This window comes from Vipera berus (genome assembly GCF_964194415.1).
Source record: "Vipera berus genome assembly, chromosome: 1".
In the NCBI taxonomy this organism is placed as follows: Eukaryota; Metazoa; Chordata; class Lepidosauria; order Squamata; family Viperidae; genus Vipera; species Vipera berus.
In genome coordinates, this window is record NC_138202.1 from 54,604,832 (window position 1) to 54,630,497 (window position 25,666).

The 25,666-nt window shown below is 46.0% G+C and overlaps 1 protein-coding gene across 2 annotated transcripts; it reads left to right on the forward strand.

Moving 5' to 3' along the window:
• The first annotated feature begins 7,971 nt into the window (after positions 1 to 7,971).
• FOXA1 (forkhead box A1) lies at positions 7,972 to 15,208 on the forward strand. Of its 2 annotated transcripts, XM_081336196.1 has the most exons (3): positions 7,972 to 8,320; positions 11,460 to 12,666; positions 12,789 to 15,208. In XM_081336196.1, exons 1-3 carry the CDS (start codon positions 8,249 to 8,251, stop codon positions 12,929 to 12,931), a joined length of 1,422 nt encoding a protein of 473 aa, XP_081192322.1. In that variant the 5' UTR covers positions 7,972 to 8,248; the 3' UTR covers positions 12,932 to 15,208. The 2 variants fall into 2 exon arrangements, with proteins under 2 accessions (XP_081192322.1, XP_081192323.1); XM_081336197.1 differs by having other exon boundaries at positions 11,460 to 15,208.
• The last annotated feature ends 10,458 nt before the right edge of the window (positions 15,209 to 25,666 follow it).

A 25,666-nucleotide genomic window follows, 5' to 3' on the forward strand; every position in this document is an offset into this window, starting at 1 on the left:
AGGAAACTTTAGAGGAAGATAACTAGACCAATAACTCCAAGGTGTATGGACTTCAACTGTGCTAAGTACATTGATTTGTGCTTTAGATTGTAAACTGCCCTGAGTCTTCGGAGAAGGGCGGGATATAAATGGGATTAAAAAAAAAACTTCCAGAATTCCCCAGCCAGCATGAATTCTGGGAGTTGAAGTCCACCTATCTTAAGAGTTGACAAGGATGAGAAACCCTTCATTAGAAGATTTATTTGGGCATCATTCTCATTCTCTGACAGCGCTGGTAAATCAGTTCAAATTCATAACAGTTTATCAGATTTTTGGCCATACCTTCTGACCAACAGGGATTAAAACTTACAGCTAATGTAATCCTATCATTGTTACTATTTCTTCAGTGAGATTCATAACGTGACAGTGAAGAGCGCTAACAAAAAAATTGAAGGAGACCAAACTTTTTTTTTAAAGCAGTTTTTCCTCAATATATAAGACACTCCCCTGGTGTTACAGCATCCCGGTTTTATCCGTTCTCAGCAAAATTGGTTTAATTTAATCCTGAAGCTATCTGGGCACTGATAGGTAAAGTTTCTTGGGGCTTGAAGCACACCGGACTTACTTCTGTGCAAATTCGTTAGATGGGGCTGTGCATTTGCAAAACACATAAATGGTATCAATCTGGAATTGTTTCCAAAATCTCAGAAGGCCTTCGAAGTTCACCTGGAGAAGTCTAATGGAAAGCTCAAGGAATTTTATTGCCTCTATCCTGAAAGGTAAACGGAGCTGAAGAGTGAGCAGCAATTTTCATCTTATGTCCCTCCCCCCCCTCCCCCTCGACTTGTTACTCCTCACCACACACTTCATTTCCTGTGTGTATCGGGTGTACATAGAGCACAAGAATATTGCTGGAAAAATCTGTTCCATCTATATTTTACTATAATTATTGCGAACGATCCTTCTTCGTTGAATGGATGACTCTATAAATGCTCAGTAGCGCTCTTAAAAACAAAACAAAACGGAGCAATAGCTCCTGCATATCCTTACCTATGGAAAGAGGTGGAAGTTTGATTGGGCTGCAATTAAAATTTAACATGCTGGGGTGGGGTGGGGGGATATACTAACAAGAAGAGTAGAAAAACAATGTGGGGCCTCAGATAAAGATACGATAAACTGTTTCCAGTGGCTATAAACTGGGACAGATAACTGGAACGGTATGGTGGAGACCAGAAATGCTTTCTTAAAATAGAAAGGGTGATGAGACCCGAATTAAACCACGGAGCTCTTGAAATTCAGTTTTCCTGATAAGTAATGGTATTCAAAGCCCTCCATGGCAGGGGGCCGGAGTACCTGAGGGAACACCTGCTGCCGGCATCGACTTCCCTCCGCCCTGTGCGTTCCCACAGAGAGGGCCTCCTCAGGGTGCCACCGGTCAGAGAATGTCGACTGGTGGCCCCCAGGGGGAGATCTTTCTCTGTGGGCGCCCCGGAGCTATGGAATCAGCTCCCGGTTGAGCTCCGGACGGCGCCCGACCTTCGCTCCTTTCGCCGCGAGCTAAAAACATACTTTTTTGAACAAGCTGGCCTGGCCTGATGGGGGGATCGGGGGCTATTTATTAGGTTTTAAATATCTATTTTAGTATGTGGGCATTTATTTAATTTAGTTTTAACTTTTGTAATTTGTATTTTTATTCTTGCCCTGTTCACCGCCCTGAGTCCTGCGGGAGAAGGGCGGTATAGAAATATTATTAAAATAAAATAAATAAATAAACTGAGCTGGTATTTCGTTACACCTAAATATCCTCGGAGGTGAATGTGTTATTGTTAATTAAGGAAATAAGATAGGGAAAAAAAACTTTCCTGAGACCAACTGACATCTCCAGAGTAGGTGACAGCTATCCAAGAACAGTTCGTCCTGCTCCCTCTTTCTCAGCCAAGTCAACCTCCAAACCTCCTATTTAATCAGCCCCGGGCATAGCGATTCTGTCCTTACATCGCCCATAATCTCAGTTTGGGCAAAACCTCTGCTCCTGCCCAGATTCCCTTTCTCTAAATAAAGATGCAGCAGCGGGTGGGAAGATTTCACTTCATGAGTTTCAAGGGTTGCCTTGCCCTCCGAGTCAAGGAATATTTGGAGAGGATGGGTACAAACTGACCCACCTGGGCATCTGCTGTTATCTGCACCCTTTTAGACACAACCTGAGCTGTTCGCTGGGGACTCGACCCTGTTTCACAAGGCTCAGACACAACATCCCAGACCTCCATTAGCAAGATTAAATATACTCCTCTTCTCTCCTACCATCCTACCATCCAATACCTGTACTTACCAAATACACTCCTACCATCCCCTTCTCCCAGGAGGCAGAGAAAGAGCTGAACCCCCTGCTGTTTTCGGAAGAGCGGAGCTTTCCTTCCACCCAGACATCTGGAACTTGTGAATACACATGGTCACCAGGATAAAGTGAAGTCAGATTTAGTAGGTTTAAAATTAGCCAAGTCCAGGAGAAACTGAAATATTGGAATGTAAAACTATCTCCTTCCTTCCTTCCTTCCTTCCTTCCTTCCTTCCTTCCTTCCTTCCTTCCTTCCTTCCTTCCTTCCTTCCTTCCTTCCTTCCTTCCGTGGAATAGTTGCCACTGGATTCTCCAATCTAAAACTAATATTGCAAAAGTGTTTTTGGAAAGAAAAAAAATCAAAAGAAAGTATATTCGACAAGATTATTCACTCTCTCATGCTTTTCCTCTGACGGCAGTACCACCAGGTTTACTAGGGGCTCTCCTTCCTAATGCATTTGCTGCGCCCAAAGGCCCGGCTTTCAATTCGCCGTTCAAATAAAGGGGTCGATGAACGGCGCGCTAAGCTAAGTGCGGGAATCCCCACATCCTCCGCTTCTCTCAGCCGCCGCCGCTTCCCAACATTGCAGGGCAACTGAGGTAGAAAGGAGAGGACTGAATCGGGCTCTTCAGCGCCGCGGGGGCGAGAAGAGGCGCTTTTCTGGCAAGAGAGTGAAAAGGGATCCCAAGGGGTGGATCAAGTTCAAGACTTGTCCCAGAAGCGGCGCTCCCAAGTCGCTCAGAAGAAAGCGAAGACCAAAATTCCCCGGAACTACTGAGTTGAACGCCACGTGGACACATCCAGGTGGTTTTCTTGGCTGCCACCATGCCCTTGTTTGCCTCTCTCCCCCCCCCCACCCCACTCTCTGCCTTTTTCAGAGGGACTTTTTTCGACTTCTCACTCTAACCTACAGCCCCGGGCTGCCCTGGATCTCCTAACCAAGCCTTAAAGCGATCCAGCCCCGCTTAGCTTTCTTTGAGGTAAGTAGTGCTTGGCTGGGTACTGCCGGTGAGATACCTCTGACAATGGTCGGGTCGTGTTTTTTTTTTCCCACGCTGATCGCGTCCAGCAACCAGTCCCGGGCCGAGTACTTTATAGCAAGTGGTGAAGTTAAGCTCTGGATCCCGGCAAAGATGGCCTGGGGGGGGGGGCGCTGCTTGGCCCAAGACGGGCAGCGCAGGCGGTGGTTGGGAGCATTTCTAGTTTCGGGAGAGCTGAATCGGCTTCTCCCCGCTAGGGCTGCATCACCTGAGCGAGGCCACCGTCTCTCGTGTTTTATTCATTTGCTTCAGCATAAAAATCAACGTTTTATTTTCCTCCGCGTTTTCTGTCGAAGGGCTCTCCCCCTCTTCCTTCCTTCCCCGTTTCCTAAAAAAAAAAATAACAACTCCGAATTCTCCCGGAGTTACTGTCTGGCACACACAGCCCCTCCCCGCCACGACCCCCCTTTGCAAACGTTAAATTATCCTCTGGAGGAAACGGTGGGTTAAAGGAGGAGCCTCTCCTTCGAGCGCCGAGGATGGAGGTGGGAAGCGACGCCGGCTCTGTAGAAGCCCCGGGATCGCCCCCACCCTCCCAGCAGCAGCACGCCCACTCTTCGGGAAGCGCCGAGCCAGAAGGCTCTTGAGTGCCTGCCTGCCTGCCTCCCTCCCTCCTCCGCCACCCTCAGCACTAGCAGCCTGCTTCTGTTCGTCTTCCTTCGCGGGCCCCTTTAAAAAGGGTGGCAAGAGGCATCAAGAGGTCCGCCAATCGGCCCACCCGCCGCCAGGGGCTCGGAAGGAAACCTCGTGTCCAGCTGGTGGACGAGTGCCGAGCGGTACATCCTTTCACCGACCCAAGGAAGTCAGTTGCCAAAGGCCACTTGGGCAGGTTGGGCGTCGGAGGTCGTTCTTCGGATCCAGCCGTCGGGAAAGCGAAAAAAAGGCACCTTCTCCCTCGCCTCCCGGCCCTGCGTGCGCGCTTGGCACCGCAGCCGAACCAACAGGAGGCGCTGCGCGTTTGCAGAAGCAGAGCGGCTGCCCGGCGGCCTTGTCGCCTTGCCTTTCGGCTGCCCCTTTCCCAAATAGTCAAGCATTTAACGTGGAAGGTTAAACTCTTTAGGAAAAGGCAGGACGATCAGTCAGCGTTGTCTTTTTTCCTTGCTCAAACTGCCAGTCGATTTCTTGTCGCCTGGTATTTTAGTTTGCTGCGATTTCTTAACCTGTGGCCCAAAATCAAAAACCTTCATGATCCCAATGGCTTTCACTGATGTTCACGACGATCATCATCATCATCATCATCATCGATTCTGTTTTGATCAGATGACATGGTTTTGCTGAATTAATGGAGAGAGGGAAACGAAGACGTAATCTGAGAGCGTCGTTTCTCTTCTGTATCTGTAGTTCACATTATACACCTTCGTTCCCGCCCCACAGACCCATCATTAAATTAAAGCCCTAAGAATTCTGCAAGTGTCTTATGAATATCCAGTGTCCTATTTACTGGCTGATAGCCAAAGGATTGCAAATCATTCAAATTTAAATTTATGGGTTGGCTCTGGATCACATTGCACTGAGATTTTAAAAATGTTCTAGATTTCTACCACATTTATTGGGTGTTAACATTCCAATGGACTTCATTAGCCTTACAAATCTCAATTACTGTAGCCTTACAATGTTTGTAACAATGCCTACTAATTTAAACACACTTTGTTCCAGATAATGCATTTAGGATCATAGAGTTCTATCAGTGCATTATAAATGATAGCTGTCGGCTGCAGTATAAAAGTTCTTTCATGGCAAACTTGTTTCCAAAGCATTTTATTCCAAGGTCTTTCATTTACAATGCAGTTGGGTGTAAAAACAATGTGCCTTTGCAAGAGTGTGTTTCGCTTTTACTTTTTTAATAGCATACTTTTCTTTCTTGTTCTCTCCTGCTGATTTGAGACCTTAGCTTGAATCAAGGATTTAACTTCATTCTATTGCCAGATTTAAGAAGGGGGTTGGCAGCAGGGAACAAAAGAAGAAGGAGCTTTTTGTTAGCACGTTAAAGCATATTTTTAAATTATGGATGTCACTGCTTAAAAAAAAGTTTGCTTTTGTTTAATTGATATTTATTAATAGAACTACATATCAGTGTGAATCAATAAGGGCAAACCTTAGCTTGATGGAGAATTCAAGGAAATCTCAGGAATGCAAAAGAAATAAACAGCTAGGTTTGCCATCCCAAGTAAACCGGAAGTGGTGTTCTGGATTCAAGCCCTTTAACACCGCCAGGAAAAATTATCCTAAGAAATGATCTGGATTCCAATTGCATCGCCTGCATTCTGACCCAGAAAGGCATCTTCAACACAAGAAAGAAAATAGCGCTGCCTGCCTGCCTCATCTGGAAGAGATTCTGCTCCATACTGCTTCCCTGCCCGTTTCCTTAAAGATGCTCAAATTTGGGGAACGCCCAGAACTCTCACCTATTTCAGAGGTGGCATATCCAGGTAAACACAAACACACAATGTGGATTCTGCTGAAAAGGACGCAGGTTGGAAGAACAGCGTCCACTCAAGCCTAGCAAAATTAAATGCTTGGCTTCCAGCCAATTTTACGCCTCTGGAAATTAACTGGCAACCTCACCTGCAGCCCTTGAGCCAATGGGACCGATCCATCTCTGGAGTTCAGTTCAGAGAACCTTATTTTCTCCAAGTGGCTGACACTGCGGCATAATTGTTGATTAGGACTGCCATTAGGCATGGGGGCTTTTAAGGGTATAAAGGACAAGGAATGTTTGTTAAGTGGATAAACCACAGTCTTCTATGCACTATCTATGCATTATTATTCAACTCTGAGCAAACTGCTTTGTCCTTGAGTGAGATGGGCGGCTCAGAAATCTGAAAAATAAATGAAGGTAGCTACTCCGAGGAAATGTCCAACTGATAGTACTGTACTGTAAATAGTCTGGCTTTGGATCCCGATTAAATTATTCTGTTCTACTGAAGTCAATGAGAGGGAGGCTAATTATTAAGGAAAACATAGTTAAGCTTGGATTCAACCCACAGAAAATCAAGGTCTTCCAAGACACACTTTTAAATCCTCCTGAGTTGCCTGCTTTAATTTCTATCCATGAAATTATTCCCCAACCCACTTGCTTGCCACCAACTCTGAGGAGAGCAAGTAAGACTGCAACTCTGAGGAGAGCAAGTAAGACTGCACGTTTTCGTAACTTTTGATGCTGGGAGGCCTCCATAAAGCCAACCGCAGGACTTGACTTCGTGGTGTGCCTTCGGTCGCCTGATTCCAGGAGAGTAGAGATGCTCCTTGCAGAACCACGTTAGAACGGGTGGAGTAAATGTGCAAGAGAAGATCGCCACCTGGTCTAAAGCAATGGCAGGAGGACAACCGAAGATTTGTGCCCCACAGCCATTTCTGGCTCAGTCGCCAAATCTCCCGTGGCAATCACCTGTTATTGACTCGCCCAGGCGGTTCCTAGGGCGACGATTTCCAGGCAAGGCGCGGGGCTGGAGCGGGAGGTTGAGTTCGGGGGAAGAAAGCAATGAAAATGGTCGAAATGACTCACCTGGGCCCCTTGCCAAGCGGAGGTTTCAGGCCAAGAGATCCACCGTTCAGACCTCAGTGAGCCGGGCCTGGACTGGCTGAACGTCACAGTAGTGACTCATTTATCCAGCCGGTGCTTCTGCTCGAAAGAAAGAATATAATGCCCAAAGGATTGGAGTGTGTGTGTGTGTGTGTGTTGAAACTTTCCAGAGCAGAGCAGACTAATTCTATTTTATTATATTTCTGCATGTACGGGGAGAAGGAGGGGGGGGGAGCTATAATGTAGGACCCCGATCCAGGTTAAGGTTACATTTTAGTGTCCGGATTTTCCCCTTTGCAAAGAAGAGGCGCTTTATTTTGCTGAAGGGGGACCAGTTCCCAAAACCGCCTCTTGCCCTTCGACTTGTATGCATCATTGGATGCATACAAGTCGAAGGACAATGCATGGCACCCCACTTGCTGCTGCTTCTGCTGTCCCTACCGCAAGCCTCTGCCACCAAAGTTCAAGCGCGACCAAGAAGAGATCAAAGCTTTTGCTAAAGAACGGCAACCTAACAGAACAGCCACTAAACGAGAAGTCGTCCAGACGACCCAGAACTCTTGGCTTGGTGTTCACTGCAGCCACCCGCCCTGCTCCCCTTCTGGAAAGAGGCGTCGAGCCGACAGGACAGCTCCTACGTAGGGTCGTGCGTCTGCTCTTTGAACACAGACAGGAGTGCCGCCTTTCCCTGGAATTGCGCCCCCCTCCAGTGGCAGCGAACAGGCGGGAGGGCGGGCGGGCTGGCCGGCGGGGGGAGTTAAAACTAGAGGCTTGTCCTCCTCCTTTCCTTCCTGCCTCCCCCTCTTTTTCTCTGGGTTTGTTTCTTCCCCCTCTCTCTCCCGCCCCAATTCTTTCTTTCTTTCTTTCTTTCTTTCTTTTTTTACCTCCTTGGCGCTCGCCGTCCTTCCTCCCCCCCCCCTCCGTCGCCGTCCCGCATAAACCAATTACACCGCTTTGCAAATAAAGAGACGCCCCAGGGGAGTTGCAAGCCGAGTGGAACTGCCTGCTTTGCAGGTGCATCTGCGGCTTGGTAGGTGCGAACGTCTTTGTGCGGCGGACAAATGGGGAGAGGAGGAGGAGGAGGAGGAAGAGGAGGAGGAGGAGAAGGAGGTGGGCGCTGCTTTGGCGGCGGCAGCGGCGGCGGCGGCGGCTGGTGCAACGTAAGATCCACCTCAGCTCAACTCCGCTCACATCCCAGCCGGCACTTCCTCACTTTCTCGAGTGGCTCGCCGCCACCCAACGTCCCTGCTCGACTGAGCCCTCCCCGGGGGCCGGCTTCCTGCTAGACTCGGGGGGGCTCTGTTTTCTGGCCTCCCTTTCGTTCGCCAAGAAGGGGACTGAATGGTTTCACCGCGCACGTTGACTCCAGGATGTTAGGGACTGTGAAAATGGAAGGGCACGACGCAAGCGAGTGGAACAGTTACTACGCCGAGACTCAGGAGGTGAGCGGACCCGGAGGTTGGGGGGGGGGCTTGAGGGGATCCGAGAACTGGTCGGGAGGGCTTCAGCTAAGAAGAGGGTCTTCCCACTCCCGGGAATCAAGACTAAGCGCGCGTTCCGGATGGTGCCTAAACCTGCCTCTCCAGTGTTACAGCTGGCTGCAAAGCCCGGGAAGGAATCAACAGAATTTCCAATCGCCCTACGGGGCAACCGGGGGGGGGGGCGGCGGAAATGCGGGGGGAGAGATCGAGCCGATGGGGGTGAGGGAGGAAGATCTTATTGATCACCTCCTCGGGTTGCGCGTCGAAACGCGGCAGAGTTCTAAATTCCAGGTTCTCCCAACCGCGCCAGTGTCCCTCCATGTAGGGCCTTGATTTGTGTACGTGCGGGAGGGAACAATCATCACGAGCCCCCTTGGGAAGCAGTTCCACGTTTTGTTGGTCCCCTTCCCACCCCTCACCTGTGCCAGTATTGTTCTTCAGCTAGGCAAAATAATCATTTGTGTGTGTACTTTGCCGCACGCTTCTTTCGCGGAGTTGGGGGTGGAGGGGTGGTGGTGGGGGGGGTGGTTTGGAGATTAAAAATAAAACAGAAATCAATTCTCCCGGAGCCCGGCGGGTGGCGCTGTCGAGAATGCGATCCGACTCCGTAACCAGGAGCCTAACTTTTCATTGTCCATTCATGTCCACGTTCCTTATTTTACAATATGCTCTAAAGAACTGAAAGAAAAGGATCAAAAGCGGGCGAAAAAAAACCCAGAAGGGTGGAGGAGCCTGTGAACCCCCTAACTGAAGGATAAATGGAGCCTTTTCGCGACTAAAGGCGGAACATAAAATTAATAAGCTGCAATCCAGGAAACGTAGTTGTGTATAAAGCGAAAAAGAAAGCGACGAGATTCAGACGTAAAATAGTCTGAAGCGCGTGCAGGAACGGGAATTGCTTTGCGCGGCTTTACCGGAATTATGATCCGGGTTTGCTGCGCGGCAAATGCAGCCAGTGGTTAAAAACAGGAGCCCGCTGGCCGCATTTTGTTTCGCCCTTTTTAAGAGGAGATTCTAATTTAATGCTAGGGGTCAAAGGGGGCTCAGAAAGAGATCGAGACTCATTGGATGCGTCTTCCCGCCTCACCGGTATTCCAGGGGGGTGGGCGAGAAAATAAAACGACCGTCTTAGGCAAATATGGACTCTTGGATCGGCAAACAAGAATTTGCCTGCTCTCCCTAAACTTAATATTTTATAAGGAAGTGTTTTTAGAGCGAAAGGAATTTAGCACATTCCTATTCCGTATTTAGTTCAAAACGCGGGTAAGAAACTATGCATGTGCTTATGAAGACATTTCCCCCCAATTAATGGTAGACGGCACTGATTTCCTAGGCTGAATTTGGTTCCTAGAATTTAAAAATAGCAGGCATCTTTCCCTATATTGACATTTCCGCCTAGGCAAGCACTATTGTGGACATAGCCTATCATTCAAATATTCCTTGATATATATCCAATAATACAAAACCTTAATCATAACATCGTGGGACAATATAGTCCACAGAATATAGTTCAAATATAGGCAATGTTTACAAAGCTAATTAAGCAACGAGTTTATAAGGCATAACCATTCTCGTACAGTTTTCAGTATAGGTTAATAAAGTAAATCAATGGCTTAGTAATTCGATTTTTAGGGAAAAGTTTAAGCCTTTCCAAGAATTATTCTTTAGCCTTCTTAAGGCGCCATAAGGCGGTGGTATCTTTGATTTAAACCGCGAAAAGCTATCCTTTACCAGTTAGTCAAAACTTCTAGACTGCAAGGCAAAGAGAAGAATTTGGCCCTAAATTTCAGGATCATTTGTTTGATTTTGGACACATCCCCTGCCCCGAAATTATCGTTCTTCCTCCCAAGGAAAGCTTCCCGATTTAGCAGGGACCAGCCAAGACCCTGGGAGAAAAACGGCTCCTACCAATGTTGTCCAGGTTATTCCCCCCACGCCCCGCCGGAGCAAAAGTTGGGGACAGCAAGCGAAAGGGCGCGAAGGCAAGCGGGGCTGAGAAAAAGCGGCGACCTCGCTTTCTTGGCTTCGGGGCCCGTCGCGGGTTGCGAAGGCCTCGGCTTCTCTTGGGCGCCCTCGGGAACGGTGAGGAGGTGGGAAGAGCCGGCTTTTTGCGGTTTAGGCCTCTTGCGCTCCGCCCTGGCCCTTTCCCGGGGCCTGTTGCGATGATGAGTGGGGCTGAGGCAGCAGGCCGTCTCGGTGAGAAGAGGGTCTGCCTCGCTCTCTTCGGATGCAATTCTGAGCAGCTCAGGAGAACCTTGGTTTGCATTCACTGCCTTTAGATTTTGGGAAAAAAACAACACAAAACAAAAACCTGCATGGGCCTCCGAGGAAGCCAAATGTAAGTGGGAAACAGGTTGGGAGGCTGCTCCCGATTTGGGAACTGGATCCTGGGAAGGTTGCTGTTCGGACAAAAAGGCGGGTGAAAATTTGGGCCTTGCAGATTTTTCCGCTTTCAATCTGCTCCCGCCTTGGGGTTTGGGGCGGACGTTCTCCACATCTCTCCAGACCTTTAACCGGGCGCTTAGTCCAACCCTTCCTTAAATCACAGTTGCGATTTGTGCAAGGGGCAAACAGGACCCCCCCCAGCTCTGGAAATTTGGCCCTGAGTAAAAACTACCCTCCTTTCTGAAAAGGAACCACGGCCTGTGGAAGCCCTCTGTGAGGCATAATTATATATGTTTATAGTACCACCGTCTCCCAAATCAACGCAGCCAAATGTTTATATTATTATCATCGTTATGATATCCGCCTATGTATTTCGGATGCATGCCATTTCTTTCTGTGAATAATATGGATGTATCTTTTCTGCCACTTCTCCAGTTTTCTTGAGCCACTGACAGTGCGGAAACTTAGCACCCGCTTGGCATGCTGGGCCGCAAGGATTCCCTTTCTGCGGAATCCCAGGCTTCGGAAGCCCGGATTTGCTCTCCTTTTCTCCTTGCCATTCCAGGATGAAGGGGGAAGGCTGGCTGCACGGGGCAGGGGAAATTCGGGGGCCAAGCACGAGAACCTCACACGGTGGGGGGGAAACGAGGGATCCTACGGCGCGGCAGGGCGGGCGTGTTGGAAGAGCCAGCTTTAACCTCTGCTCCCTCCGCAGGCCTACTCGACGGTGCCAGTGAGCAACATGAATTCCGGCCTGGGCTCCATGAATTCCATGAACAGCTACATGAGCATGAATGCCATGACCAGCAGCGGCAACATGACTTCGGGCTCCTTCAACATGTCCTACGCCAACCCGAGCCTGGGGCCCGGCTTGAGTCCCGGCGGAACCGGAGCCAGCATGAACAGTATGTCAGCCATGGGGTCGGCGCTGAGTCCCGGCGGCGTGAACGCGATGGGCGGCCCGCAGGCTTCGCTGAACGGACTGGGCGCCTACGGGGCCATGGGGCCCTGCATGAGCCCCATGGGCTACGCCTCCTCCAACCTGAGCCGCGGCCGCGACGCCAAGAGCTTCAAGCGCAGCTACCCGCACGCCAAGCCGCCCTACTCGTACATCTCGCTCATCACCATGGCCATCCAGCAGGCGCCCAGCAAGATGCTGACGCTGAGCGAGATCTACCAGTGGATCATGGACCTCTTCCCTTACTACCGCCAGAACCAGCAGCGCTGGCAGAACTCCATCCGCCACTCGCTCTCCTTCAACGATTGCTTCGTCAAGGTCGCCCGCTCGCCGGATAAACCGGGCAAAGGCTCTTACTGGACGCTCCACCCGGACTCGGGCAACATGTTCGAGAACGGCTGCTACCTCCGGCGCCAGAAGCGCTTCAAGTGCGAAAAGCAACCCGGGCCCAAGGGCGGATCGGGCGGAGGCGAGGGAAGGAAAGACTCGGGCGGGGCCAGCTCTCCCTTGCACCGAGGCCAAGCCAAAGGTGGGCAGCTCGAGGCCGTCCCGTCCAACCCCAGCGCCGGCAGCCCGCAAGCCCTGGACCAAAACGGGAACGGAGCCGAGCTGAAGCCCTCCGCGGCCGCAGCGGCGGCGGCGGCGGCGGCTGCAGTGGCCGCCTCGGTCCCCGGCGGGCCCGCCTTGGCCCCCTTGAGTCACCCGGGCCACGCGCTGGGACCCCACGAGCCGCAGCTGCACCTGAAGGGCGACCCCCACTATTCTTTCAACCACCCCTTCTCCATCAACAACCTCATGTCCTCCTCTGAACAGCAGCACAAGCTGGACTTCAAAGCCTACGAGCAAGCGCTGCAATATTCCTCCTACGGGGCCGGCCTGCCCGGCGGGTTGCCCCTCAGCAGCGCCTCCATGGGCGGGAGGGGAGCCATTGAGCCCTCGGCCTTGGAGCCCTCCTACTACCAAGGTGTGTATTCCAGACCCGTGCTGAACACCTCTTAGCCGGCCGGGTGGGACTGGAGGGTCAAGCGAGCGGAATCCTCCCTCCCTCCCTCCCTCCCTCCCCCCCTTGTCTGTGTCTCTCCTTAGATCTCTACCCAAACTGGCCATCCGCTTGCCCCTCGCCCCCTCCCGCCTCCAGCCCGCGATCCGTGCGAGGGGACACAGGAAGGCAAACGGAACACGCCAGAAGCGAAAGGACTGTTACTTTATTCTCGGGATGGCTCGGATAATGCACGCCGCCAGCGCGTCCCCTTTCTCCGGTTTCGGCTTGGCAAGTCCAGAAAATCCTCCTCTCTATACAAGCCCTGTGTAGACCACCCATGGCCACTGAACGAAGCAAGCGAGGCTTCCGTTTTGAAACTTAGAAGTGGTTGCGTTGCCCCGCCTTTTCTTCTTTGAAGCAATGTCGCCGAAATTGGGGGTGGGGGGGATTTGCAACAGGAAAAGGGAGGCCTCCGCTTCGGGGGAAAAAAGGGGGGAGCAGTTTCGACCCCCGGCAGCCCGCGCCGCTCTCCTCCGCGCGTGGGTGGCTTCTGGGAAGCCTCTACCTCGTGCGGGGTTTTCCCAGCCCCGAGGTGGATTTAGTAGGTCGAAGTTGAGCCCCGGACTTACTGGCCTGCGTGTGACTCTTCCCGGTAAACAGGTAAAGAGCCGGGCGGAGAGTTGACGTTAGATTAGGGGTCCGACCCTTTGAAGGATGCAGCGCAGAGAGGGAGAACTTGTTCCTGTTTTGAGACTTAGGGAAAGGGCATTTGTTTCACGCACCGCTGAACTCGCCCCACCCCCACCCCTCCTCGCAGACCCACTGACCCCGGGGAAGCTCGGGTGACAGGTCCCGGAACCCCCTTGCCTTGTAAAGGGTCAGAGTCCAGATGGCAAGTGGGATTGAGAAAGGCTCTCCTGCATTTCCAATGGGATCTGGGTAGGATACAGAACTGTACAGGTCACACAGCCTTTTTCGGGCACGTTACTATTATTTCAAACCCACCCGCCCACTTCCCACAAGCTGTTACTAAGGAGTCTCTTTCGGCATCAGGAAATCTCTTGACTACATATATTTAATCTCAGAATCTCCCCCCACCCCCCACCCCCACCCCGCCCTTCCGTGAGTTCCAGATCTCTGTGACTATTTTTGTTGCAGCCCTGCCTCCCAGAAGAATATTCTGAACTGGGAGATGCTCCTTGGCCTAGACTGCTTTCATCAGATCAGTCCACCACCTTCCAGATTTTTTTTTTTTTTGCTTTTTTTTTTTTTGAGGTCGCTTAATTCTACTCTACCGTTGTTAGCAGTTCATCCAGTGTTAATGCACTTTCTACAGTTTTTACATGACGTTTTAGCATAGCCAAACGGGTTTCTCCCCTTCCCCTTTTTGGTTCTCGTCTCTCTCTCTCTCTCTCTCCCCCCTCCCCCCCCGTTTGCCTTTACAATATTCTTAATTTATTTGCACGGTTTATACTTTCTTCTCGACAGCTTGAAAGTGCTTTAAATAAACGGTTTTAAAATGACACACCATTTTAAAGAAAATAAAAATCTTAATTTTATAATAAATGTGATTGTAATTGAAAAAAATGTTTTGATTCTTTTGGGTTTTTTTATGAAAATATAAGCCATGGAGCATGTTTTCCCACTTCTCCTTTTAATTTTTTTTTATCATTTCCAGTTAAGGACTTTAAATAAATCAAATATTATCAATGAGTGGATTTTGGTTATTTTCTTTTACTTTATTCCATTATTGAAAGAATATTCACTTCTAGGCCAGTTAAAAATGAACCTAGGGTTCAAAGAGGAAGACATGGGTAAACAAAAGGAATTGTTGGCAGTTTTTTCCCCTCTCCAGGCAAAGCAATATATTATGAGAACAATGACAGAACTGTGAATTCTGTCACCTTATTCCAAAGAGTCACCTTATTAGATCTATATTAAATATTTCTTAAACTTATTGAATATTGGACCAATTCTACTAAAATGTCACAAACTAAAATATTTGCTTTAATATGAAAAAACCCCCCTAAGAATTAGGGATTTCCATACAATAGATCTTACTTTCTTCAAGCACACCAAAGTTTATTTCAGTTTGAGGGTGAGGACTTGTAGAATAAGCTAATCTTTAGCAACTGCAGTTTTAAGAGGGAATTCTCTTAAATGAATCTCATACTGTTTCCTTTCTGTTATTTAGGAATGAAATTCTAGTAAGTACCTTGGCATGAAACATACCTGTAATGATTGTATCAATGGGAATATTTGTATTGATTTTAGTGGGAAATGAAATGTGTTGAGTTTTGGAATCATAGCATTAAAAAGGGGTTACCTTGACTTTCTTCTTCAATGGACTGAGGCTTTTTAGTCTAAAAGTAAATTCTGGAATGGGATTCTTTGTGATTTTTACACCCCCTCTCCCCAAGAATAGAATGTTGTTTATTCTGAACCTAATCTAGTCTTACAGTTCTGAAGGCTAACACCTTAGTGGATAATGGCTATTAACCTTGCAAACAATTCTGCACAAATACAATCTGTTGTATTTGATGCAAAAGGTTAGGAGTACATTTCTTTGGAGGTTTGCTACTAATGGAATTTAACTCGCCATGCTAGTGGAGCAATAGGAAAACACAAGGAGTTTAAATCCTGTTTCTGGTGAAATTTATACCTCCCTTGAAATGAAGTTATACTCACAATATATTTGGGAAATTAACTCTTACGGTGTGGGGGGGGGGGAGAGAAGGTATTCCTATGTTTCCCAGTGCATGCAGTACTTTTATTGGACTAGCTGGTTAGTATGTGACCATGTTTTTTGTACATTTGTGGTTCAGGACTGTACATGTTTATATTCAGATTATAATGCTGAACTAAACCCTTGGACTAAAAATTTAAGCATTGGTGTATTTATCTGGCCATGAGTGTTGATGGTGGTCTGCAAAAATCAGGCCTCTGTTTGAAGGAGCTTAATATAAAATATGTTCAAGCTATGCTGAAATCCCATTTAGTGAGTTTATTTCCATTGAAAAATGTATTTGCCCTTATTGATGGAACTCAACACCAGGACATGTTCCCTGGCAAATCTCTGTGAATTCCATGTATCCCATGCATGCACAGGTCTACATCCTTAATTTTTAAATAAGTTTCCTTAAACTAAAGAAAGGTCCAATCAGGTGTATAGGGACAAAGAAGGGAATTTTGTACGTTGTTGCCACTCTAATGCCTACACCTGCCCACACACATAGGTGTCTGTAGCATGCACACAATACTGCAATCCTATTCACTTACCAGAGTAGTAGTCCATTAAGTCTGGCACAACAGTAGACCCCATGCCTGTTTACTTACACCTAAGCCCTCTTGTATACAGTGAGGTTTCAGCTGCTAATCGGTATTGGGCTCAAAGAGTTTTTCTCCTTTTTCTAAACCAGTTTGAAAACCTGATAAAGTATTGTGTTATAACTGTTGTTGTTGCTGCTGCTGTTGCCTTCCTTATTCTCTCCTTACCCGACAATGCAGCCACTTCAGAGGTTCTTATTTTGTGCGGCTTGGATCCAACCAAGCTATTCTCCAGTTGTCCTCAGGTTTAGGAGGAAAATTTTGGGAAAGGAAGAATGGCGAGGGTCCACCAAGCTCTTTGCTTACACCGGGTCCCCAGTTCGGCAGCACAGTCCCTCATCTGCTTTTACTCAAACGTAAGCCCTATCACCCAGCAAAAGTTGGATTCCAAGAGAAATTCAGGCAGGATAGGCAGGCAAGATGGAAGAAATGAAGACTTGAGAACCCAAGGGGGTTGACTCCAGACTTCGAAGTAGCCTACCTGGTGTACCATAAGGAGAACAGTGCCGGTGTTCCCTCTCTCTCCTCGCTTCCCCCACCCCACCCCCTTTCCCCCGCTCCCCTCTCTTTTTCTGCCTATTTTTACTTTGACTGGTTTGGAGTAACAATGGGCTGTCAAATGCGGGCTCTCTTTTCTCCCGATCTCTCCCATCTTGGCCGGGCTGCTTGCGATCCTGCACAGTCGAGGAACAGGAGATCTCAGCTGGAGGTCGCGTCTCGCTTTGATCAGCCTCAAGGCCGCCCAGTCGCTGGGCTGTTGCTCAAGAGCGCCTTATTGCTCCCCCATCGACCCACCCACCCACCCACCCACCCTCCCTCCCGCAATCAGTCGGAAGAGACCCGGAAGCTCTTCCATCCGACGCGAAGGCGAGGAATGGGGCTGAGCCTCGGAGCAAAGAGACTTCAGGATCGGGAACGAATTTGGAAGAGACGTTTCATCTTCACCAAGCCTCTTCTCTCGCTCCAGCGACGGTCGATTTCCAGTGGAAAGAAAGGAACCAGCAGTCATTTATTTTTAGGAGGAAGAGGAGGGAAAAAGTTTCTCGAGACGCTGTCGGTCCCCCTTCCGAGTCAACAGGGAATGGGCAGTCACCTGCTTTCTTTCGATAAGTACTTAGAATATTTAGAACAGCCGCATCTCTGAGACGAATGTTGTGGGAGGCCTCGGAAAGTTAAGTGCAAAATTCAGAAATTGCAACTAAGCGATCTGGCTGGGTTTTTTGGGGGGTAAGGAGTTATTTAAGCAGGCCTTTTCGTCTGGATGAGGTCGACTTAGATCGTACCCTATAATATTATATTTGCAGTGAATATGTTTAACTCAAGGCCGCTGGTTTCAGATGAAGGGTAGTACCAACCTGGCTCGGAGCTTGAAAAATAAATGCTACGTGGTTTTATTCCCCATAGAGTTCTTCCAATCTGCTTTGCAAAACATTGGGAAGTTAGAGGTTGCAAAAGTTTTATCGACTTCAGTTCTTCTCCATCAAATGTCCTTTGGACAAGGTAAACTCCCAACGACCACAATCTCCAGCCAGCTGAGGGGAAAAAAGAGACTTGAGATCCAGGATGTTTGAAAGGTAGTAATTGAAAAGAGAATTGCTCTTTAAAGATAACCCACTCTGATGAAACTCAATTCTTTCAACAATGCCCAACCTTTCTAGATGGAGGGACCAAGAAAAAAAGGCCAGGCAACCTGTTGGCTTCATTCTGACCATTCACATTCCCACCCCCTTCACCTTAGCTTATTATTTACCACAGTGAATCTCTTCCCTCCCCTCTTTTTACAAAAAATTAGGGAACTAAAAAGGTGAGTCTTGGGGTTCAGCTTTCACTCTACAGCTTATGCAGCTTACTTGGAAGACGTACTAGGAGCTGGGCTAATAAAAAAAAAGCTATACAGCTTCATTTCTCCCCTAACATTGCAAAGCATACCAAGAACAGCACACACTTCTATTGGCTAATGCCTAGCATTTCTAGAGGAGGGAAAAAAATCAATCCATATGTGACCTTTACTCTTAATCAAAGGAGTTGGAGAATAAGTAGATGCATGCGCCTGTATGTATTTTTTACAGCCACGCGCACCTGCATATTTTATGGACTACTCTTTTATTTGCTTTTTTCTAATTGCCAGGAAATGTGGTTTCTTGATTTTTAGTGGATCGATTTCCCCAGATCAATTAAGGAGACTGATTGCCATGGGAATATATTTAAGGTAGTTGTGAAAGATGACAAATTGTTAGAAAGCCTGAAATATAAGCATTCCCCCTCCCCCAATTTAACACAGAAATAACGACCATAAAGAGAATGAATTATATCTAGATCAAAATATGGGGTGTGTGGAAGACGAGAGTTAATTCATTGCTGGGTAGAGTTTACAGTTTTGTCTTTGTAGCTTTCACTCCTAAAGCCATTCTTGCATATATATTTTATGTCAGCTTCAAGCCAGCAGAAGGACAAACTCTCTGGACAAACTCTCAGTTGTCCCTGTTTTTGTCCCTCTGAAGGAAAAGGTGTTCTGCAAGGGCCATTCTCTAAAAATCTCATTTGTGATCAATTCAAAGCGGGTCTCTACTTTTCCCAGCAATTTCAATCAGTTCTCCCAAGGCCATTTCCATTTTTTTTTCTGGGGAAGTTGATCTATTCTACAGGGTCCCACAGGATGCCAAAAAGCTAGGTAGATTCCAGCTTCAGGGGAAAAGCTCTTTGATTTTCTTCCTGCGGATCCAGGAAATGTCTTTCCTTTTGAAATGCAACTACCGTCTTTAATAAGCCACGTGCTAGACAGCTAAAACTGTTGCCATCATTCAGGCTCATTTAACTCCATTAAACTCAAGCAGAGAGCAATTCAGCATATTACTGAAGCCTTTAAGAGAGCTAACTGGATTTTGGCTGCTGTAAAGAACCCAAACAGTCAAAAGAGGGGAGGAGCAGGCAGGCAGGCGGAGGGACCGTTTATAACATTTCACACGTTCAGACCAGCAGAGAGACGTTTTGGAAGCCGTTTCCCCAGGTAATTAGTAACTTTGAAATTCTACAAAAAAATCATGTGGATCAGAAAATATCCCACTATTTTATCCTTTACAAGATGTACGCATCAGACACATTTACATTTTTTTCTTTTAAGAACTTCATTGATTAATAGAAGATAATCGAGTCAAGCCCAAAATATGGTTACACAGAAACATCTTTTAAAATTATAAATGCATAAATGAATGAATAAAATAAATGAAATGTTCTTCTTTGAAGGAAAAACCCATAATGTAATTCGTTCTGCAAAATGTAATGTTCAGATTTAATTTAAGCTGATTTGAGAAAAGGGCTGAATAATTGCATTGGTTACACCAAATTAATGAACCTTGGTTTTTTTAAAAGTGCATCCAATGATTTCAGGATGAATATACAGAACTGAACAAAGATGCTAAAACAAGTGTTTTTACAATGATTACAAATTCTTATATTTTATCTTCCTTCTAAATCAACTTCGTTTAAAGGGAAACGTTGCTGGGAATAGTTCAGAATTTTGAGTACCTGAGTTACAAGGTGATATCTGATGTTAATTTATTGAGCATGTCCTCACAGAATATCATCCAAAGCCACTGAGTTGGAAGGAGCATAATTTAAATCAGTAGGACAAACAATCTTGAATTTGGATGCCAGTATATAAACAGATTTTGGCATAGAGAAGTGTTTTTTGTTTATTTTAAAATGAGCTTGAAAATAGTTTTGAACCGAAGATTTTTTTTTTAAGATAGTGACCACTTCATTGGCACCAGTTTAACTATACTTGAACTTTTTTTTGAGATTGCTGGGAAATCCTTGTGTCTTCTCCCCTTCCTTATATTTTATGTAGGCAGCTTAACCTGTTTTAAAACATCACCCTAGAACGAATTGTTAAAGTTGGTCTTCATGGGTTCCATCCATATTCTACAGAAGTCAGGAAAAGAACCTTTCCCAGATTTGAATGCACTGCATTGAATGAATGTGCGCCTTTACACTGAACAGGACTGAATGTTTGCAGTGAAAACAAGGTCCTGTGCCAAAACGAGGACTCGTTAAATACACCTACAGTAATGAATTGATTTTTTCAGCCTTAACACAAAATGCAAAGTGTACAGTGTGATTCCCTCATCAATACTGGAGAGCTGTTTGGAAATGATGTTAAACCAAAGTTGAATATTGTGCACCTTGGCTCCAGCATCTTGCCCGTATAAGCTCAAGCTTATTCACTCAGAAGGAAATACTGCTGATTTCGGCGGAATAGCCCTCTTGGGCAGAAGTCAGAGAGTTTGAAGCTTTCCTCAGCTAAAGTAATGTAACCTCTGGAACTAGGTTGCCTACCAAACAGCTGCATTTAGGACAGAGAGGCGAGAAGCTAGGTTCTCCCAAGGAGATATTGGTTGCATTGTGATGCCCCTTTTCTTGGAAGAAAGCTGTCTTCCATTCGGTGGGACTTACTTCTAAGGAACTATTTTAAGGACTGGCTTACTACGGAGGGCACGATATCTCTTCCTCCGACCTCACGGATTTTTATTTTTATTTTTTTTTTAAATTGCTGGGGTCCCGATTGCACAGCAAGCTGCTCAAGCAAGCATTCGGAAGAATAGAAGGAGCGCAATTCCTCCACTCTGACGATGCTACAGATCGGCCACCGTTGTTTTTTTTTCCCTACAGCCCAGCAGTGGAAAGCCAAGCGAAGAAAAAAGGGTGACGAAAATGCAAAGCCGCCTTTGTTTTCTCTGAGGCTTCTTTCCCCTCCCCTCCCCTCCCCTCCCCCCCAAAAAAAACATTATTCTGCACCCTGTGACAGTTAAGGTCAGATTATTAGCCGAAATCAACGCTTCTATTTCCCGGATAGTGCCATTTTGATCCAAGCCTGCGAGACGCTCGCCTCCCTTGACGCACACGTGTGCGCCAGCGCCTGAAAGAAAACCTGGGCGCGATTTCCAAGTTTTGAACTTTGGACACAGAGCAAACTATCCAGCCCTCTTGTGTTGTTGCACATTTCAGTCGGAATGGCAAACACCAGGTAAAGAACGCCCCTTCCTGCTTCCTGTCACTTCCCAAGCGTCTTGGTGCGGCTGAATTACTCGGCTTTGCATCCCAGATTCCAATCCCCTCAGGCTCCTCACAGATATTTCCCCCCCCAGGAGGCTGAATTTCTTCTGCATCAACTCTTTAGGGAAACGGATTGCCCTGGGGGGGAAAAAAGGGGGACGCCCCTGCCAAATGACTTTCTCCGAGATTGAAGGCTGTTCCTATCAAAGCCTGCTGCAACCTTAACCGGAAAGGAAAGACTGACAGGGGACCTGAAATCCTGCAGGTTTTATATTGGGTTCAAATGTCCTTCGAAACTCTCCGTGGTGCTCTGCCCTGGAAAGAGAGGTCGCAGTTCTTTCCCTCTCCGCCCCATTTCTTGTTAAGTCCAGTTACGTAACTAAACCCTAACCCAGTTCAAGCCAGGCTATCCAACGCATATCTTACTCAGAAGCCAATCCATTTAAGATTACCGTTGATGACTCCTAGCTCGCTATATTGAATATTAGGTCCAAGTATTTCGGCTGAACTAGTTTGAGCATGGAATTGATGGGCTGAGATCCTGAACGTTGAAATAGTCCACTCCACTCAATAGACCAGCTCTTTCTACCGGGATATTAAATAGGCGGAGTGTGAATCGAACCGACGACGGGGAGATCCCTTGCTACGGTAGTTTCAGGATAAGAGACCCATTTAAGGCCGGCTCATGTCTCACATACTAGACCTAAACCGAATAATTCAGGTACCAGCTCACTGGTTTCACGCGGATCTGCATTATTAGAGACCAAGGTACATGAGATTTGCTCGAATAGCTGTGATAGCTTTCCCTTTAAAGTTCAGTTTAAAGTTTAAAACTCTAGGACTGTTGTATTTTCAAATCAAAGTTCATCTTCTTTGCAGTGATTTGACAGGAACATTTCTTTATCTGTTTAAAACAGGAGGCAGCAAAAATAATTACTTGGTTGGTTTTAGATTTTCTCATGGCACTGTTTATTTCAATGTGAAGATGTTGGCAAAAGCCCTTTCCGATCAAATTACAAATTTAGAGAAATTCTGCTCAGCCTCTCTCCTCCCTTTAGAAACAGCTAGGACTGCATATTTACTGTTAGAATAGAGGGGGGGGGGGAAAGTACCAAGTACAATATATTAGAACACCTTACAATGTAAGTGTAGGAGTAAAATGCAAATAGAAAAGCACTGCATTGACTTGAAAGAAGCCCCTCACCCCCTCTGATTAATTACCGAAGTATATTAGTAATGAAATCCTATACATGTCTAGTCAGAAACAAAAACCCATTGAATTAAATCAAGCTCACTCCCAAGGGTTGTGTATAGGTTTGCAACCCAAAGTAAAGATCTCATTTACTGAAGCTCACTTACAGCGCATCCCAGTGTAGGGTACTTTGATTTCGTTTTCATTCCCCGTGGAAGGGGGGGGGGAGGGAAGGGAGAAAAAAGAATGGCAAAGAATATATTCCAATAGCCACACGGAATGCTTTGCCACCTCTTTGGCGTTTCTACTGGAAACCAAGCAGAGGACAAACGGTGCAACAGCTGGAGATCAAGCAAAGTGCATTGCAAGTAGGGTGGGACTGAAAGCTGCGATCGCAGCAATTAAGATTGTAATCTTGTGTACATTTATGTGAGAGTAAGACCGACATATTATATACAGATATAGATATCTAGCAAAGGGAACTCATTTCAGCTATAGGTTGTTCCTACTAGAAAGCAAGAATGATTTCAATGTTAAGCAGCCCAATTAATTGCCATTTTAAATTGTCACTGGCATTTTAAACTGCTTCACTTTTAAACATTACTAGGCAGGAAAGACCCACTGCCACACACAGTTTTAAGGTGGGGAGATGGAGGGAAAGGATTTTGAAGAGTAAGCAGTCTGAACTTTTGCTATCTCTTGCTTGTAATTCATTCAGAACTGATACACTTGATATGATCCAGAAGGAAGACAGTGCACTTGTCCAATGATCAGGAACCAACTCTGGGTTCTGCATTCTTTCTCACTGGTAATTTACAACATCATCCAATCATGGTTGTGTTCACATGACAATAATGAAGATAGCACCTTCATTTTTTTATGCTGGGTCACGGTAAGTTTGCAGCAATCCTCAAGATGCTTATTAAAAATTAAGAAATCCCAAGAAAATTTCTTGGAATTTCTTGGAAAGTACACAACATTCAGATCATTCTGTTGACTGAAACATGCTGGTTATTTGGAAGTGGTGCCACTAAAATTGACAAATTTCTAAGTAAGAGTGCAGCACTGGCATATTAACTTCCAAAACCATTCAAAACCAGTTCATTAGAGATGTAACATGTTTCTTAATAGGCAAATCTTTTCTTCTGTAAACAATGTGACTGAGTGGCCAATTATAAATAGGTGGGATTTACTACTTAATTTATGCTTCTGTATTTAGTGCCTGAGCACTATTCTAGGCTTATTAGCAACATGACATTCATTTCTACTTGATTTTTCCACTACAAATTTATACAACAAATCCAGCTCTCTTAACTTTAAACCTGATACTGGAATCATCTTACAGCAGGATTCCATAAAGTTACTTGGAAGTAAGCCCCACGGAATATATTCTCCAGAAAGTGTGTACAGACCTGCTAACTTTGTGGTTAAATGAAATGAATTCAGCTGTCACCTCTCTAAGAAACTCAGCTAAGGCCAAGTATTTGAATGTCAACAAATCCACACATTCCAGCCTAAACACATATCATGTGCTGCAGCTCCAACTGAAGTAAGAGGAGGGTGAAGGAATACAGCTAGGGAAAATGAACCTAAGATACTTAGAGTTAACCCCATCTCAAAATCCTTTTTGGCAATGTTCTGCTTTCAGAAAAAGGTAATGTATCTTATATAAATTATGCAAATTGCAGCTATTTCAGAGTTACCTTGCCTCAGTGTTCACTGCTTAATTCTTTCCCCACTCTTTCATATCAATGGGAATTTCTCTGTAGCACCTCTCATGGTCTATAATAGCAAACACTTATTAACTTTTAATACCAGGTGGATGAATTTATGACCTTCAAGCTGTTGTTGGTCTACAGTTCCCATGTCTTCTAACAACTGGCTGGCTGGGATTGATAGATGTTGCAGTCCAATATTTTGAGGAGGACACCACAGATTATGAAATTCATAGGACAATCAATATAAACAATATGCAATTGGCTCATGCGAAATTAAGATGAAATTCCTTGGCAAAGAAATGGAGTCATTTAAAAATGATTCAACTTTGGTTCATTTTTGTATAGATCTGGACCTGAATAAGTGATAGAATTGAGACAAAGTTATTTACATGTTTATATTTATTGTTAAAGACTACTATGAGCAACAACTGAGTCTTCTAGCATAATCTGACTTGATACATGTATAAAGATTTTCCATATTATGAGAACCACCTTTTGCAGTATAGTGTTCTCCCCCAAAAAATGGGCTACCACTACCAAAACCTCCAGATGATAATGACAGTTGAACAGAACAGAAAAATCTAATCATAATGATTCTGATGTTCTCAGTATGACAAAAAGCCTTAACCCCTTAATAGTACTTAGTATTGGCATAGTCCTTATGTATATTTAATTAAATAAAGTCCTGTACATAAGGAAATCATTCTGCCCTGGTCTTTATTCTTCCAAAATCCACAGCTGAGATGGTTAAATAAAAATAAGACAATAAAACTATTCCTATTGTGTTCATTTAATGTGGATCAATTATATTTGTAAAAACAATGACTTTTATTTTGTTAGCTTCCTTGAGTCATATCCACTAGGGGAAAGATGGATCTAACTCCAGTCAATAGATAAAATCATAGACTCCCATGGTGAATGGAAGTTACTCTGCCCATGTTCAGAAACAGGTACATTATGGCCACATATTCTGAAGCATGTTCAGAACTTCTGACTAGAGATTTTAGAAATTGAGGGAGCTGCAGTGTGGAAACAAGGCAGAACCTTGGTCTCTTTGAACAGCTTTCCCATCCATTCTTCAGAAACACAGCAAGGAATGTATGTACAAAAATCTTTCTCTTTCTTTCTTCTTTCTTTCTTTCTTTCTTTCTTTCTTTCTTTCTTTCTTTCTTTCTTTCTTTCTTTCTTTCTTTCTTTCTTTCTTTCTTTCTTAAAAGGCAATTTAGCCACTCAACTCCAAGTAGCAGACACACTCCATAAGAGTAGCAAAGGTAAAACAGTAAATAACAAAGCAATGCCATATATGTGCAAGTGACAGTTCTTCACATTAAAAATGCAAAGCTTCACCCGCAGAACTTTGACCTTTCCAATCTCTCTGAAAGGTGCAAAGTTGGCCCACAAACCAACTCATGGACCCTGATTCACTGTCAAAAAAGCAAGCTTGCCATCTGGCAGGTGGCCCCTGGACCTGTGGTCCTCCCACCTAAGTGCCAAAGTTTGCCTACACTCTGGGGCCTACTGTCCCTTTGTTGCCAAGTCTGGTTCTCTCTTCCACCTCTTTGGGGCAAGACTACTTTGGCTCTCTGCAATCCAAACTAAAGGATCTTGCAACTTGAACCTGGAGTGGAGTAGCATCCAGGCCTAAGCTGACTTTCCCAGCCTCCGTTCATTAACCAGCCAGGCCTTCAGGCGG

Coding starts and splice junctions, on each gene's coding strand:
- FOXA1 (XM_081336196.1), top strand. CDS start 8,249: ATGTTAGGGACTGTGAAAATGGAAGGGCACGACGCAAGCGAGTGGAAC. Junction 8,321..11,459: donor ACTACGCCGAGACTCAGGAG/GTGAGCGGACCC, acceptor CTCCCTCCGCAG/GCCTACTCGACGGTGCCAGT. Junction 12,667..12,788: donor GGAGCCCTCCTACTACCAAG/GTGTGTATTCCA, acceptor GTCTCTCCTTAG/ATCTCTACCCAAACTGGCCA.